This window comes from Plasmodium malariae, assembly GCF_900090045.1.
Source record: "Plasmodium malariae genome assembly, chromosome: 4".
In the NCBI taxonomy this organism is placed as follows: domain Eukaryota; phylum Apicomplexa; class Aconoidasida; order Haemosporida; family Plasmodiidae; genus Plasmodium; species Plasmodium malariae.
Window position 1 is genome coordinate 566344 of NC_041778.1, and position 18942 is coordinate 585285.

An 18942-nucleotide genomic window follows, 5' to 3' on the forward strand; every position below is an offset into this window, starting at 1 on the left:
GCCCCTTCCCCGTTTTACGTAGATTTCCCCTATTTTTTGTGTTAATAAAAAATAAAAATAGGTGTACACCTCATCTCATACTTCTTAATAAACTTATTTTTAAAAAATTAAAACAGATTTTTTGTATTCACTCATTTAATGGAGAAATGTAGAATGTGCTTAAGGGACACGTAGAGAAAATAGAAACGTTACATACCCAGGAAAAGAAGTATTACATATAAATATTATAAAAAAAAAAAAAAAAAATTAAATCCAAGTTTTTTAACGGAACAGAAATTGTTATCATACATATAGTGTAAATCGCATAAATCGTATATATAACGCATTTATCATATCTATATTGCATATTCCCCATTTTGAGAAAATTTCACTTTACCAAATTGTTGACGGTATTTCAAGTTATCATGTAGCGCTACAACTCAAAATGTAGCGGTGTTTTAAATGAAATTGTCAGGTTTGTTCGTGCACGTGCGCGTGCACATGGTATATATAAATAGGTAAACATATATACGCATATGTACGCATATGTACGCATATGTATATATATGTGCGTGTTGTGCGTGTCGTATATGCAACATACCCACCTAAACACACACCTTTTCTTCTCTTAACGTTTTTCACCAGTATGAAAAGTGAAAGGCCTCAACTTCAGTAAAGGCTCACAGCGGTGTGGTATCAAAAAGAGGAATATTTTTCAACAAAAAAATTAATAAATTAACTAAAAATAATTGAAAAAAGAAAACTTAAAAAAAATGCAAAAGCTCCACATAAAAAAAAAAAAAAAAAAGGAAAAAAAAAAAGAAAAAATTTACAGAATACAAAAGCATTCTTAAAAGAGGAAAACAATTTTGAATAATGCACTAATTATGAGCCACATAACGGACACAAGGAAAACAAAAATGGAAGATGAAAAATGGAAGGTGCTAAAGGGTGAAAAGGTGAAAAGCAAAAATTGCTACGTAAAAAAAAGCAAGGCAAATGTTCGAAGAGAAAGGTGTGCAGCAAAAATCCTAATGCAAACCCTCTTCTTATCAAGGAACGCATACGAATAGAAAACAAAAAAATATTTTTATCATCATTAATTAGTGACATATTGGATATTCTTTTTGATTTTTTTTTTTTTTTTTTTTTTTTTTTTTTTCAGTACACAAAAAAATGAGAAATTCTTAACCTCCTTAAGAAGAGGACAAGAGGGCATACGTCTGGGATGCGCATACATACAAACAAAAAGCTCGCGCATATGCATATATAAATTATATGCACACACATATATACACAAAACGCATACAAACAATCCCGCCCATATAACACACGTTCGCACTTCCGCATACCGGTAAAGCAAACGGGCTAGGCAAAGAAAAAGTTCAGACGCTCCTCTACATCAACCGAGTACATTTTGTGCAGCAGGTCAAAGTACTCGGACCAAAAAAAAAAAGATTTTCTTTTACGTTTATTTCTGTGTAGGCATCTGTTTAGTATATATCTAATATTTTTTGGTAAGTTTCTGTTAATAGCTAGCTGTTTATTAGCATAACCAACATGTGCAATAATATCTAAAGGATGTTTTAAATCATTAAAAGGAATTCTACAATGTAACAACTCCCATAGAATTACACCAAATGAATATATATCTGCTTCTTGTGTATATCCCTCTCCTCTTAATATCTCGGGAGCTGTCCACTGATATGTACCAACAATTCCTAAAAATTTTGGTTTTTGATAAAAATTCTGAACAGACAGGCCAAAATCACAAATTTTTATTTCTCCCGATACAGAAAGTAAAATATTCGATGATTTCAAATCACAATGTAAAATACCTTTATAGTGCAAAAAACACATAAATGAAGTTATGTCTTTACACATTTTTATAATATCATAAATTTTTATTTTCACTTTATGTTTATGCATTATATCAAATAAACTACCACATCTTATATATTCTAATGCAATTCCTTGTGGACTTTTTAAACCACCTAAAAATAAAGAAACATTTGGGTGTCTTAAAGATGATAAAATTTGCAATTCTGAAAAAAATTCATAACTATATTTTTTATCTATACAAATTTTTAAAGCTATATTATTAATTGAATATTTTATATAAAAATAATCATTATATGTTAACAGCTTATCACCATATATACATCTGTACACATTACTATATCCTCCTCTTCCAATTAATTTTATAAACTGTACTTTTTTTTTATTTAATGTAAAATTTTTATCAATTATTACATTTAATCCTTTACTTTTCTTTTTATATTTATATTTTTCTCTTAATCTTAGCAAATATTGAATAGACAATAGTATATACTTTTTAATTATTTTATCATATATACCCATTTTTTTTAATACCTTATTTTCTAAGTATTTTAAGCAATACCCATCTATTTGATTTATTATAAAGATTTCTATTATTTTCTTTGGTATACTTATGAGGAACAGGAAGTAGCTTAACTCAAATACGTTCCAGTATACACAATTCTGAGCACGGGAAAGGCATTTCTGTCTTTTTTCCCTCCTCAAATATTTAGGCAGTAAACCCTCTATTTCTTTGCGCACTCCTTCATCGCTCTTCATATTCAAAAAAGAATTACTATCACGGATGCTTCGACTACGACTGCAACTGCAACTACGACTACAACTACGACTACGACTACGACTGCAACTGCAACTACGACTACAACTACGACTACCACTGCAACTGCAACTGCAACTGCAACTACGATTACAACTGTAATTGTAACTCTTATTATTCTCATTATTATTATTGTCGTTACTACTACCGCTGCTGCTACTGCTTCCTCCTCCATTCCCATAATTCCTTTCGCCTTTACTACTCTTCCTCCCATATTTAGCCCTATATTTCCCATTCACATGACCAACACAACTATTATTCATCCTAGTTTTACCCCAACTACTATTATAACTGCCATTTCCATCATCAAAGCTTCCGCTCTTCCCCTGTCCACTATCCCTTTCGATTATATGCCCTTTTTTTTGGCAATTAATTCCGATATTATAATCAAAACAACTGTTATTACTACTGCTACTACTGTTGCAACTGCCACTACCATTGTCAATATAATCGTCATCACAGCCACCACTACCAACACACCCGTTCACTTCGCTCCCCACACAGCTGATTCCACTACTGGTGTTATTCCTTGTTGTGTCATTATATGCATAATTATTCGCATAATTTCTCTTTTTTTTAATTAAAACACTGGTACTGTTATTAATGCTGGAGTGTCTCACACTAGTGCAACTCTCCACATCTTCTGGGAAATCTATTTTACTATTACTCTTCTGTAACATACTATTATCTAGTCTACCTCCTTCTATTTCCATTTTTATTTCTCCTTCCATTTTTATTTCTCCTTCCATTTTTATTTCTCCTTCCATTTCTGTTCCTCCTTCCATTTCTGTTCCTCCTTCCATTTTTTTATTTTTATTTTTTTTCGATGAGATAAACTCAAAGTTGCAAAAGGACAAAGAACTATCATCACAGCCCTTTTCATTTTCTGTGTTACTTAGGACAGTAGGAGTTGCTATCTTTTCTTTACTAATAAAACTGTTTTTCAATTTATCATTTTTTTTTATTTTATATTTTACACAACTATGCAATTCTTTTGTATTTGTTTCAACCAAGGTAATAATTTTTTTTTTTTTTTTTTCTTTTCCGTTCAATTCCTCCTTTTCCTCACCATCAACTAAGACGCATGCTTTCTTTTCATCATCTGACAAATTATTCCAGTATGCTATTGATATATCTTTACCCATATTATAAGAAATTATATTATTATATGTACTTTTTTCCTCATACTCCTTAATTTTAATCAAATGTTCAACAGATTTAGTCATATTCAAGTTATTATTATTACTACCACCCCTTCTAGTATTACCTCCATTACAAACTAGTGGTAAGCTATTATTTTCATATGTATCTTCGTTTTCTTTCATAATTTCGTTTGTTACTCCACTGGAAAGAAAATTATAAGCATTTTTCTCCTCATTAGAAAGTGGACCAGTTGATTTTATTTTTCCTATATATTCTATCATTCTTTTATTCACTTGTACATTTTCAAAATTATTTTGTAACTCCTTATTTAAAAAAAACTCATTAACCTGTTTTTTATAAAAAGACTTTTTTTCTTCATCATTTTTTTGCTCCATTACTTGTTCATGTGTTTCCTGTATGTTCATGCCATTTTTATACTTATTATACATAAGCTGCAACTTATTTGTACAACTGCCTTTTTCCTTATCTTTCCAATTTTTTAAAAGAACAGCATCATCACGTATAATTTTTTTTTTTTTCTCCTTTTCTATTTTCTCCTTTTCTTTATTCTCTTTTTTTTTATTTATCTTTTCTTTTTTCTCCTTTTCTGTTCTCTCTTTTTCTTTTTTTTTTTTTCCTTTTAAATCTTCAAAATATACCTCTTTTTTCAACTTGGAATATGAAAACAATTCATTGAAGCCTACCCTTTTCATTTTTTGCATTATATGTTTATAAAAACTGACATAATTAAAAATGTTCCTTTTATACTGATTCTCTATAAATACACATATATCGTTCTCTTTTTTACTCTTTTCATTCGCACCTGAACTGTTCATAATAATTTTTTTTTTTGCTCTATTTTTATTACTGTCTGTGTTAAGGTGTGCGTTAATATTCGCGTTCATGTTCGCGTTCATGTTCGCGTTCATGTTCGCGTTCATGTTCGCGTTAATATTCGCGTTAATATTCGCGTTAATATTCGCGTTAATGTTCGCGTTCATGTTAGCGTTAATGTTAGCGTTAATGTTTGCGTTAAAATTTGAAAAAATATTGTTCTCTTCATTTTCTTTTTTTTCATAAAAAAGGGAAAGCGAGTTCGATTTGCCATCCTGTGATGGGAAATTAGGAACTGACGAAAATAAAATATCTTTATATATTATCTCATTTCTTAGAAATATGCAGCTATACATAGCATAGGAGTTGTAATCAATTAAAATTCCATTTCCATGTTTTTTTCCTTCTTTATAACTGCCTATATATATATATCTATTTTCGTAAAGACATATATTGCCTTTTTCAAATTCTTCTTCACTATTTTCTTCTCCACTTTTTCTTTTATATTTATAATTATGACTGTATAAACAGCACAACAATTCTGAACCAAATAAATTTTTCTTATCATTTTCAAATAATCCCTCATATTTATTTCCATTATTATTAATATTTATACCCCAACCATTTTTTTTTTCATTTTCTATACATCCTATAAACACTCCTCCGCTTGTTTTTATATAACTGTTTGCACATCTTGTTCTTTTTCCCATATCATTTTTAATAAAAATAGTAAGAAGTACACTCCTTATTGTTTTTATAATACATCTTACTTAAATTATGTACAACATATACAATATACAAGCGTACTTATGTACATATATAAGCACGTAATATATTATAACTCGTACATGTTTGGAATAACTTGTACATGTTTTTTACGAAATTCGTCTATATATTTTGACTTGTACATACGCAATATATAGCGACTACTCACGTGTTAAGAAATGTACATATGTATACATACAAACAAACATATACATGCATACAAACAAACATATACATGCTTACAATACAAACATATACATGCTTACAATACAAACATATACATGCTTACAATACAAACATATACATGCTTACAATACAAACATATACATGCTTACAATACAAACATATACATGCTTACAATACAAACATATATATGTTTATTCCTCCGCTTTCTAACTAAATATGCCTGAATAAGTTAAAAATTTTTATTCTCCTTTTTTATAAATACGAATTTTCCGAGAATCCGCATATGCGCAAAATAAAATATATTTATGCATTCATAAAATTGAAAAAGAGGTTAGTTAAAAATAAACGCATAATATACTTAATATTTTATTATTTTTTTTTATTAATATTTTTTACTAATATTTTTTACTAATATTTTTTACTAATATTTTTTACTAATATTTTTTACTAATATTTTTTATTAATATTTTTTATTAAAATTTTTTAGTAACTTTTTTTAATTTTTATTTTTTTAATTTTTATTTTTTTTATTTTTATTTTTTTTTATTTTTTTTTTTTTTTTTTAGCACTTAATATAACTTGTATAAAAGCTACTTTTTTTTCTTTTCTTTTTTTTGATAAAATCAATATACATCTTTTTTTTAAATGGCATAAAAGTAAAAGAATAAAGGGTTTAAACAAATATATATATATATAAAACTTTCTGTTTTTCTTCAAAATAAAATTTTTATTTTGTTTATATATTATATATTACAAATAATATATTAAATATATTATTTTAAATATAATATATTTCATATATAATATATATTTACTTATCTCATATATTACATATTATTTATCCGTGGTAAATTTGCATGAATGTTCATAATTTTTTATAACCCCACAAAATACGAGTGGGGGGGAGGAAACAAAAGCAAAAAAAAAAAAAGAATGCTAAGAAAATACTTTTAAAAGCAAATAATAAAAATAAAAAAATGCATTTTTTACGCATGATAAACCATTGTAAAAAACAAATATTTATTTTATTGAATCTCCATAAAAAATATATATTTCCCCTGTTGTTAGAGGAAACTATATATATATATATATATACAAATGGATAAATTAAGCGATAGATAATTTAAATAAATTTTATAATGTCTGTTATAATAACTTTAACGATCCGTATATTTTGGTATGTATTATTATATATATTATTACATTAAAAATGAAAGAAAGAAAGAAAGAAAGAAAGACCCAACATATTTTTTTACCACAAAATTAATAAAATAGCAGATTCATGGTTACTTATCTAAAATAATTTAACCACTGACATATTAACAGCTTAATAGCTTTTTAATACCATATATATTTTATTATTTTATTTTTTATTATTTTTATTTTATTTTTATTTTATTTTTATTTTATTTTATTTTTTTATTTTTTTTTTATTTTATTATTTTTTTTTATTTTATTATTTTATTTTTTTTTTTTTTTTTTGCATCCAAGTTCAAGAACTAAAAGATGAGCAGATAACGTAAAAATGAGTTTATGTACTAGTAAAATTCTCTTACGGAAAATACAAAAAATATATAGAATAAATTTTGTTTTACATAGTTAACTTTTGAAAAATATGCGCTAGTTTGCTCCATATATATATGTATATATATGCATATTTAGAGAACATTCTCAAGTTCAGAACAACAAGAATATGTTTACGTAGGGTTACATAGTAACAGTAACTGTCCTACTTGTCCGTACTTTCCAAAAATTGTATTATATGTCAATCTGTATATATTATTTTTTACATATATATATGCTTGTATTTTATGTTGAACGGTTTTAAGGTTAGATCGAATTGCCATGTACCGATTATTTTTGCTCCCTCTTGTTTTTACATAGCATTTAGGGGGGGAAGAAAAAGGGTATTATATATATTATACAATATGCATTTAAACTATGTTTATTTGTTTAGTATATTAAAAATTTTCTTTTTTTTTTGTTTTTTTTTTTTTGCAATAGATCATATGTACTACAATTTAAAAATACCGTAAGAGTCTTTTATTTTAAGTATATGAGTACATAATGTAATAGTACTGATAATAATGCTTAGGTATATTTTAATTAGCAAATTATGAAGACAGAAATTACATACGTGAAAAACGTTTTGTGTTTTGCTGCAAAAGTTCATATGGCTAAAAACAAATATGCGTGCGCATGTATATCATTAAAGATATAAGCACATATACATATATATACATACATACATACATACATACAAATATCTTTTAAAAAATATATAATTTTACAAAATGCCAGCTAGAACAGGTAACCATAAAATTTAGCTTTTTTATATTTTTTCTGTAAGTGCTCAGAAAAAACAACAAACAAATCGCTAAAGTAATATAGAAGTTTGGCACTAAGGGATAAGGAATATATTCTGCAAACACTCTCTAAGTAAACTATTTTAATTTGTTTTAAAAAAATATATTTTCTGAACAGTAATGAAAAAACAACAGGTACGCATGTTCCTGGACCATTTACTATAATTAAATTCATATTATTCATTTTATATGTTATAAATATACAATAAATAAATGTAATAAAAAATTTTACAAATGATAATAGATATGATTCACCAACATTTCGACACCTTGGAATTGGTAAAAAGTTCTTTTTATAATTTTTCAACGTATTCTCTGCTTTTATTTTACTAAAATTATCATTACTTGCGTAAAATAAATGAAAATTTATATTACTATTTTTTATAATCTTCAATATTTCCAATATTTCAAATGTGTGTCCACCTGATCCTAAGACTACCCCTATTTCGACATCATGGTTTTGTACTTTATTTTGGATATACCAAAATTTACTTTTCAAATAAATTAAAATAAACCATAAAAAAAAAAATACATTAACGTAAAGGAAAATGATACTCATTTTTTTTTTTTTTTTTTTTCTCCTTTCATTATTATATCTTTGATATATTCCATAATTTTATGTAGCCATCATTCTGTTAAAAAAAAAAAAAAAAAAAAGAGAGAGGGAGAATAAATATGAGTATTTAAGCCATTTATATTTATGCAAAAATTTAGTAATGCTTTTTAACTTCATTTTATCCGAAATCGCACTAACTTTTTTTCACCCTATTACATATGCACGTAAGTATGTAAGGAAGTATTGTAAGTGTGTGCAATTATGCGTTCACGTGTTCATATATGCATATATATATAAATATATATATATATATATATGGGCACTGTTTTTCTTTTTTCTTTTTTTTATCTGATCTATTTGAAAATTCAACTTACTGCCCATGTAAGAAAAAGGGAAGAATCAGGAATTGGGAGGACCCCAAAAATTTCACACGCATGAGCATTAATTATTTTATTTACGATCTGAAAATTGTTAATATATGTATATATATGTATATATTATATATATGTATATGCATATGTATAAGCACGTATAAATTTGCAGAAGGTGTTTTATATATCGCGTACTGCACTATTGTTAAACAGGAGGATATAGAGACGTACTTGCACTTAAAAGCTAAGCGAATATGTATACATGTATGAGTAAATATATACTTACATACGTATACGTATATACGTGTATGTGTATATGTTTATGTGTGTTTATATGTAAACGTATATACGCGTGTATGAACGCAACGTACTTGTAAATTTTCCTGCTTCAGAATTATCAAATGAAGACCAGAAATTACAATTAAATGGTTGGCTTCACCAGACATACCTACGAAAGAAAGTTGCGTAATAGTTAATAAAAAGAAACGTATCATTAAGAAAAAAAAAAAAAAAAAAAAAAAAAAAAAAAAGACTTCTATATAAGTTGATATATACATATATATATATATATGTGCACGTATATGTATATGAAAATGTATATATTCATATTTGCAATACAAATTCTTGAAAAATCCTCAAAATTGTCTTCCTTGAGGTCCTTTTGATACAAAATTTTGGACTCTTCTTGCAGCTGAAAAAGTTAGGGAAAATGAATAGCTTATGTGCCTATTTTGTTTACGCCTGAATATATATATATATGTTTGTTTGTATACACCGTGTGCATGTATATACGTACGTATTATATTAAGGATAAAGTTATACCTTATATCGTATGTTCAGGTTATAAACTGCTAAAATTCCATTCTTGTCAATAAGAAATGCTTTTTCTTCATTATTACTAAAACATAAACATTTTGTCCCTGATTTAGTTTTTAAGTCTATAACTTTCTCTATATTTTGAAATACATTTTCTTTTAGTTTTATCTCAAATACTTTAATATCAGCTGACCAACAGGCAACACCGAAAAACCTTTAAAAAAAGTTAATCGTACACGGATGCACGTAGTCGTGTACAAATATATATATATAAATATATATGTGGTTATGGAGGTACATGTTCACAAAATTCGCTCCTGCGCATGTATTTTCTATACATTTTTGAGCAGTTTAAAATCTTTACCTTGGCGTTTTGGATATAGCATAATCATGATTGTATACTTGTTTAATACTTAAAGTTTTTAAAAGCTCTCCTTTCATATTCCATAGTTTTACTTCTGTGTCATCTAACTCTGCTCCCGTAAGAATAAAAGAATTATTATGAACATAGAGAAATTTGACATTTCTTTTATGTAATTCTTTTCTTCCATTTAATGTTAAGTGTAGGTTTTTGATTCCATTTTCGGTTGTCTCTATTTTGAATATCCTTAATGTCGAATATAACTCACTAACAGCAATTAAATGACATGCATCTTTATCTATATCGATGCAGCTAAACACTTCATCTAATTTTTTCGTTAAAATAATGTTGTTCGTCCCTTCCTTTTTAATTTTATAAACTTGTAAGTTGCCATTGTTACAGCTGACCGCAATGATGCCTACGTGGTACAAAAAAAAAAAAAAAAAAAAAAAAAAGTAAAAGTAGTAGTATAGTCATAATAACAGTGGTGGAAGTAGCAGTAGGAACAATATGAAAAAATCTTTTTTTATATTTAATTTTTTTTTTCCCTTTTTTCCTCTGTTCCTTTGTTCCATTTGTTCCATTTGTTCCTTTGTTCCATTTGTTCCTTTGTTCCATTTGTTCCTTTGTTCCATTTGTTACATTTGTTCCATTTTTTTCTTTTTTTTTTCTACTAACCATATTTTCCATTTACGCATACACTCACAGGATAGTTGTTTCCCTTTAAAGAAGCAACACATCTATCGAACATAGAATGTGGAGTGCTATTTATTGCTGTTTTTGTAATCGAAGCATTTTTATTAGTACTAATGGCTGTCATTTTTTTCTGTTTAGGTAATTCTGTACTTCTACGCTTAGTTTTATTATCTGTTTTTATCTTATGCGCTTTTGTTCTCCTTTTGTCAAATAGAATTCCTAACAGAATAGTAAATATAATAATGCAAATGCTGAATATAAAAATTGTCGTCATTTTTATCAGAAGAAAGGAGTTGTTATTACTGCTGTCGTTGCTTATCAGCTTATCGACTTTTTTTTCTTTTTCTCTTTTTATGTATTTTTTAAAAAGCGTATAGCAAAATACATTTACCAATTTTTAAACCATCATTTTTTATTGCACAGTTTTTCTGCATACGTTTCTTATACTTTTTCTTCCTCACAAAACTGGAACATATTTGCACAATGAAAAAGAAATCTTAATGAGAAGGAAATTTAACAAAAAATTTCTCCTATTCAATCGCAATTGCATTCGGAAATGCTTTTTTTTTTTTTTTTTTTTTTTTTTTTTGTTCTTCCGCCTTTTTGAGGCTTAAAATTGCACATCGTTTAAATGGCTAAAACAGATATATTTCTAAATTATTTAAAAAAAAAAAAAAAAATGAAAGATTGAATGAAAGAAAGGACAGAACAGTAACCGCAAAAAAGGTAATAACGGAAGGAGCAGCAAAAACATGAAGAACATTAAGAACAGACAAAACTGAAAAAAAAAATATTCTTAAAATAAAGTTTCCCTTTCCGTTCTTACTATTTGTGCATTCTTCTTACATGTACAACATCTGAAATTTTGAAAAAGACATTAAACATAAAAAAAAAAAAAAAAAGAGGATACACACACGCGTATGTGTATGTATATATATATATACTTATACTTATACACATAAAACGCATCTTCTTCAATTTAGTATACGTTTAAAGAATTTTAAATAAATGCAGAAAATGAAAAAAAAAAAAAAAAAAAAAAAGAACAGTTAAATAAAACGAAATTATGATATAGGGTATCACACATGTCAAACAATGTACAATGACGAAAAATTGGGAAAATTAACAACAAAAAAAAAACAAAAAAAAATGGAATTATGTAACATAGAAATGAGACAAGGTGCGATACAACATGTTTTATATAAATATGGTAAATGTAAAGGCATATTTCTTGTAGCATAAAAAAAAAAAAAAAAGACTAACTTAAATTTAAAAGAATGAAGTTGCATATGTAATTGCACAAAATTTACGCGTTTACATATATTAATTTACAAAAATATAAAATAATCATATCACGGAAAAATTGCAAAACAAAAATGAAAAATAGTATGTGAGAATCATAAATATATCGACATAAACAAAATAAACTTAAGAGACATAAGAACATAAGTATATAAACAAATTTTTTTTTTTTTTCTTTTTCAAATTGGGAAAATGAGAGTTCTCCTGATTTGTGGATGAAAAGAAGGAGAAAATATCCACGAGCATTAATATATACATATAAAGGACCCCCGAGTGCACTTCGTACGAATAAACAGGCACAAATCATTTTTTGCCATTAAACGAAAACTGCTAAAAATAAAAAACTTCCATCGAACGGGCGTAAAAAATAGGACGGGGGGGGGAGAAAAAAAAATATTAAGAGATATTGGGAAAAATTATGAACTGTTACGAAATACTGGGAAAAATTATGAACCGCTAAGAAAAATTGGGAAAAAATGTGAACCGTTAAGAAAAACTGAGAAATTTTATGAACTGTTAAAAAAAAACTGGGAAAAATTATGAACTGTTAAGAAAAATTGGGGAAAATGACGTATTAACATTTGTGCAGAAAAACGTAAAGCGATATTCCCCTTAAGTGATAGAAATACAACTCTTGCCAATTCTATAACTAGTATATTAGGGGGACTAATGGAACAAATATATTAGTATATTTCTGAGAGCCCAATTTATGGTGTGTTTTTTTTTTTTTTTTTTTTTCCTCCCCTCCCTTTTTATGCTTTAATACGTCTCTACCTGTCTACTGTAATAATTTCACTCTTCTTTCCCAAATCGTCTTGTAATATCTTGGGTACCTTTTTCGTGTGTGTATTTTGTCCAAAAAAATTTTGGGCTATATATAAATCTTGATAGTTGTAATTATAATAATTAAATCTTTTTTTTTTTAATTTTTTTTTACAATAGTAAAATATGAAATATTTGTAAATAATATGGTTCATTGTCGTTTTATTACAAAGATACAAATCATCTCTAAAGAAAAAATCAATCGTCCTGATGTTACAACATGTACTTGGAGTAATAAAACTAACGGCTGCATTTTCGTAAATTTTATTTAATATATAATTGTTAATTAATTTAAAATCTATTATTCGTGAATTGTGTAAATTAACAATAAAATTCAGGTTTTTGTAAAATAATTTTTTCAGTTCATTTTGACAATATATAGTAAACCAGAAATGACACAATTTATATATATCAAAATATTTAATGGTATAACAAAATTTCTTTAATTTTTTTTTTTTCTTTATTATAAAATATTTATAATGGTTACTAAATATTTTATATACATTATATTTGTATATATTTTTTACCATTTTAAAATTTCTTATGTCCATTTTTTTTTGAGATGATACATAATTAAAGACTCTTCCAAAATTTATGTAAGAAAATGTTTTTTCATTAAAAGGGCTAATATTATGTACTTTTATAACATTATCTAACATTATTATTTTTTTTTTAAATAATAATTTTTCCACATGTTCCAAATTTTTCAAGTATATCTTAATCACTTCTTTGTTAATCCTGTTAATAATTCCAAGCGCACAATTTATGTGTACACTTTGCACACCTTCGTTCAGAAAAACATTTAAATTGTAGTTGTAATTCTGCTCGTCCTTTTTTTCGTTTTTCCCTTCCCTCTCATTTACATTATTGTTCTCTTTACTCCCCCTTACCACGTTCATGTAATTATCATCGATACCCCCAACTTCAATATTAACCCCATCCATACCGCAACCATCATCAGTTCTTCTATACGTCTCTACGCACCCCCTTTCATGTACATTATTTTGGTTCCATACATTACTTTCAAAACTATTTCTTCCATTAAAAATGCTACCAAGACCACTACATATTTTCCATTTTTTAGACAAATTTATTTTCTCTTCATAATTCTTTAAATAAAATACGTAGCTCCTTTTCTTTACATTAATAAAAAACTCATCTATATTTTGAATGATACTTACTAAATAAGAATTAAAACATTCATTGTACTTATTAATATCATATATTTTGACATTTGAAAATTTAGAAGGTCCATGCTTTTCCTCTTCCCGGTAAATGTTAGCAGTACTATTACTACGCCCCATATGGCGTGAAGTATGACTCAAATGCATATATCTATCCTGCTCCATTAAATGTTCGTTATCTTTACTTCTATTAGCAATCCCATTTCTATTTGAAGATGCAGCACTGATGGATCCAGCGTTCCTTGGTGTATTTTTCAGTACAAACGCTTCTTTCTTTGATTCGTAGTCTGATTCTAAACATTTCACCTCTTTCAACAAATCATCACTTAGATTACTATTGATATTCAGGATGGGTACGTTGTCTCCCTTGTTTTCCCCATCAGACTGAACTATACCACTAGAATTTAATACTCCACTAGAATTTAATACTCCATTAGAATTTAGTACGCCATTAGACTTGATTACTCCGTTAAACTTTGCTACTCCGTTAGACTCTACTATATCCTTTGGCGTGATTGTTCCCTTTTTGTTATTTATGAAATTTCCCCAATTCATGTATTTGTTACTGACACCAAAGGAATTGCTTTTCTCGTTACATTCGCTCGATTTGTTATCATTATAATAACTGCTATCATTGAAGTAATTTTCCACTAACATGTAATTAGACATTTCCTCATCATTTTTTCCTGCCTGTTTTTGCTCTTCGACTGCTTTATGTTCAATGTTTTCTTCTTGGACTGACTTGTTCAGTATTTTTTCTTTCCCACGTATTGTCCAATTTGCTTCCCCATATGTCGTCCCATCTGATGAGCCACGTTTTCCCGCATCTAATTTTCCAATTTCTTTGCTTCTCTTCATTTCCTCTTCCCTTGGTTGCCTTAATATGTACTCGCTATCCCCATTTTCCGCAAATTTCTTTTCGTTTTTTTTCTCACTTTCGTATATCGTTTTTCCCTCATCTTCGTGCTCCCGCTGATGATGATCATGGTCATGTTCCTGTTTCTTCTCCCGCTCCTGTTCTTGCCTCTCCTCCTCCTCCTCCTCCTCATCGTCATCGTCGTCGTAATCTTCATCATCATATACATCGTCTTCCTCATCAAACTGTTTACCGTTATCATTTTCATTTCCTTCGTCGAAAATCTTATCATCATCATCATCCTCGTTTATTTGTGAAATACTATAATGGCTTATTTTATCTTTGTCCCTTTTTCTTTTTTTTACCTCTTTTTTTTTGTTTTCTAATCTTTTTCTTTTCACATATTCCTCATCACTTACTATTCCATTTTTTGCTGTGTCGTTTGCTACACTTTCTACTACATCGTCTACACTTTTTTCCACTAGCATGTTAAATTTAGTATTACGTCGTTCAGATTTCTTCTTTCCCCTGTTTGATTTCTCTCCTTCCATTGCTACGTCTACTTTGTCTTCTTCGTCTGTTTCGTCTCTTTCTGTTGCTTCATCTTCCTCCTCCTCCTCCTCCTCTTCCTCTTCCTCTTCTCCCTCCCCCTCTTGCGAATTACCCTTCTCTTTATCAAAAATAATCATTTTTTTATCCCCCTCACTGATATAATTAAACTTTTCCATAAAGATGGAAATATGTTTACTCATCATTTCAGCTAATTTCTCATCATTTGTAGTAAAATAACCACCATGAGACCTTAATTTATTTAAAAACATAAGTACACCAACTACTTCATTGTTTCTGTCTAAAATAGGTGCAGCTAAAATTGTTCTTGTTTTAAAATTAAATTTTTCATCATGTGCAGGATTGTATAATTCATTATTTAGTACATCCTTACAATTAATAATTTCTTTATTTCGGAGAACCCATAGATTGAAACTTTTCTCATTACTATTAGCTGAAATTTTTATAATATTTTTCCTACCATGAATAGCTTTACTCCATAATTCATTTTTTGCTTTATCATATAAAAATAAAGTAGACGTTTCACAATTTAATATATTAGAACAATCACACATAACCATTTGAAAAATGAAATCGAGCTCTTTCTTTTTTTTCATCCGTTCACTTTTAGTAGTATCAATAAATATAAGTTGTAACATACCAAGTGAGCAACCAAGTAATATTCCTAAAACTGACCCTATTAACGTATAATATTGATATACTTTATTTTTTATATCAAATTTTGTAGGCTGTATAACCTTATATTTCTGAAGTAAATAATTTATAAAACAACCAAAAAATATTCCAAACGTATCACTGCAAAGTTGACCTATAGATGCTGCACACAGAGTAGAAATACCAAATGATACACCAATGGATGCATCAAACATATCACCTAAACGAATCATAATAAACTGATCTACAAAACCAAATCCTATCATAGGAATAGATGAACAAAATATAATATTTAGCACTTTTTTTATCTCGATATTCTTTCCCTTCAACTCGTCATCTTTTCCCTCCAACTCGTCATCTTTTCCCTTCAACTCGTCATCTTTTCCCTTCAACTCGTCATCTTTTCCCTTCAACTCGTCATCTTTTCCCTTCAACTCTCCATTCTTTCTCTTCATCTCATCCTTTATTCCATCTCCCTCTTCATTGCTCCTGTCGTTATCATCCCTCTTTTGTTGTTCCCCATTTCCGTCATTCAAATTTTCCGATTCATTGTATACACGTTCATTATTTATAGTTTCTTCCCTGGATATTATTCCTTCGTTACTTTCTCTACGACTGGTAGCTTCTTCCCTCTGGAAGTGGTCACTACTTATTGTGTCCTTATTATTATCATTATTATTATTATTTTTTTTTTTTTTTTTTTTTTTTTCCGCCCTACTGTCTCGTTCGTTATTCGATTTTTCCTTATTTGAATTGTTGTAAAGATACATTATGTCTTCCTTTTCTTTTTCAGACATACCAACTTGTGTACCTTCCTCTCTTTTAATAGTTTCCCCTGGATTATTTTTTCCTTCCATTTCATAACTACCCTCATTTAAACTACCATTAAATACGCTACCACTAATTATGCTACCATAACCAACATTCTTTTTTTCTTTTTGGAAATCTCGCTCCCCATCCTTTAATCTTTCCCCTGCACCATCGTCATTTGTAAATGTTGAGTAATAACTCACGCGCCGTCTGTTAAACGAGGTACTAAAATTATTATTATCACTGGTACTATTACAACTGGTACTATTACAACTGGTACTATTGCAACTGGTACTATTACAACTGGTACTATTGCAACTGGTACTATTACAACTGGTACTATTGCAACTGGTACAACTGGTACTATTACAACTGGTACTATTGCAACTGGTACTATTACAACTGGTACTATTGCAACTGGTACTATTGCAACTGGTACTATTGTTATTGCTACTATTACTGGTAGTATTCTTCTCTGCGTGTAAAACATGAGTATCTTTATCAAAATGAAATGAACAGAACTTCCCCTTAAGACAGCATGTTTCGTAAGTAGTGCCGATTTTCAAGTCGTAATTTCCAACTTTACAACTTTCTTTTGGGCATTTGCTCTTTTCATTGTTCATGTGTACTATGTTGTGCGGCTTTGTGCTCCCGACTCTTCTCACACCACTAACACTGCTAATACATACAATGCTACTTTTTCTTTCGTGTAGTAAATTAGTACAATATGATATTTTTAAAGAGGTAAATAAATTCAAGTTCAAATTTTTTTTGCTTAATAGACATGATGATTCACATCTCCAAATATTCTTTAATATTCTTTCATTCATAATTTAAAAAAAAAAGAAATTTATATATATACAGTTCTCTTCCTTTAAAGGAGAACAAGTATAAAATAGTTTCTAATAACATTATATTTGCATTATATTAAAAAATGCTTCCTCTTTCGATATGTTCATAAAATTAATATAATCTCTCTTCTTTTGTTTTCCTATTTTTTACACTTAAATCAAACATAATTCCATATATACATTTATTTTCTCAGGCATACACGATAAAACGTATCAATATTTCTTTGCCTTTACCCAAATCCTTAATTTTTCTAACTCCCTCTTTAACACATTGTAAATGGGGTAACATACACATATTTTTAACAAAGGGAAACAAAAAAACATAAAAACATAAAAACTAAAAAACTAAAAAACTAAAAAACTAAAAAATATAAGAACTAAAAAACATAAAAACTGAAAAACATAAAAACTGAAAAACATAAAAACTGAAAAACATAAAAACTGAAAAACATAAAAACTGAAAAACATAAAAACTGAAAAACATAAAAACTAAAAAATATAAAAATATAAAAACAAAAAAACAAAAATATAAAAAAATAATGAGAAATGTTTTTTTTTTTTTTTTTTTTTTATTTTTTGCTTTATTGTTATGGATACATATACATACATATACATATATATATATTTTTTTTTTTTTGCAAAAAAAATATTTGAACTTTCATTTTCGTCTCCTGGTCCTCTTGTCACAAATATACATAGCACCTTTTACAAGCGTAACTAGCTTCACATTGTATGTAATAATTATTTCATCGTGTAATATAATTTTTTGATAACATATAACCCTTTTTCTCAGAACGCGTGACGTCATATATGCTTTATATATTAGGATACAGGTATTTTTCCTTTTATGCTTTTGATAAATTCAACAAATTATCATATTTTACTGCTAAAAATTTATTTTTACGTAATATAGAATTAAAGGGAAAAGGTAGTTTCATTGTTTATGCCTAATTTATGAAGGAATATACCCTTTTTAATTTTTTTGTGCTATATAGAAAAAACTGTTTACAGCAAAATGAACATCTTTAACTAGTACTTTTTATTTCGTAAACTAAAAAAATTTCTACAGTTCCCTTTTTTTTTTTTTTTTTTTTGAACATTATGAATATGTATAGGTAATTAAAATGGATTATTATTTGGACAAAGAATAACCTAATTTTGGTT

The 18942-nt window shown here is 27.7% G+C and overlaps 4 protein-coding genes across 4 annotated transcripts; all 4 read right to left on the reverse strand.

The window, feature by feature from the left end:
• Positions 1-1347: 1347 nt before the first annotated feature.
• On the reverse strand, positions 1348-5322 carry TKL1 (tyrosine kinase-like protein, putative; the record flags this gene model as incomplete). Its single annotated transcript, XM_029003203.1, has 1 exon — positions 1348-5322. One exon carries the CDS (start codon positions 5320-5322, stop codon positions 1348-1350), a length of 3975 nt encoding a protein of 1324 aa, XP_028859660.1.
• A 2542-nt stretch (positions 5323-7864) lies between these two features.
• On the reverse strand, positions 7865-8488 carry PmUG01_04020700 (dolichol-linked oligosaccharide biosynthesis enzyme, putative; the record flags this gene model as incomplete). The annotated part of the gene is made up of 1 exon (XM_029003204.1): positions 7865-8488. The coding sequence occupies one exon, from the start codon at positions 8486-8488 to the stop codon at positions 7865-7867; it is 624 nt and encodes a 207-aa protein (XP_028859661.1).
• A 31-nt stretch (positions 8489-8519) lies between these two features.
• PmUG01_04020800 (WD repeat-containing protein, putative) lies at positions 8520-11003 on the reverse strand (the record flags this gene model as incomplete). Its single annotated transcript, XM_029003205.1, has 7 exons — positions 8520-8561; positions 8860-8946; positions 9228-9304; positions 9475-9547; positions 9679-9886; positions 10037-10451; positions 10712-11003. The coding sequence occupies 7 exons, from the start codon at positions 11001-11003 to the stop codon at positions 8520-8522; spliced, it is 1194 nt and encodes a 397-aa protein (XP_028859662.1).
• A 1798-nt stretch (positions 11004-12801) lies between these two features.
• Positions 12802-17757, reverse strand: PmUG01_04020900 (GAF domain-related protein, putative; the record flags this gene model as incomplete). The annotated part of the gene is made up of 1 exon (XM_029003206.1): positions 12802-17757. The coding sequence occupies one exon, from the start codon at positions 17755-17757 to the stop codon at positions 12802-12804; it is 4956 nt and encodes a 1651-aa protein (XP_028859663.1).
• Between the last annotated feature and the right edge of the window lie 1185 nt (positions 17758-18942).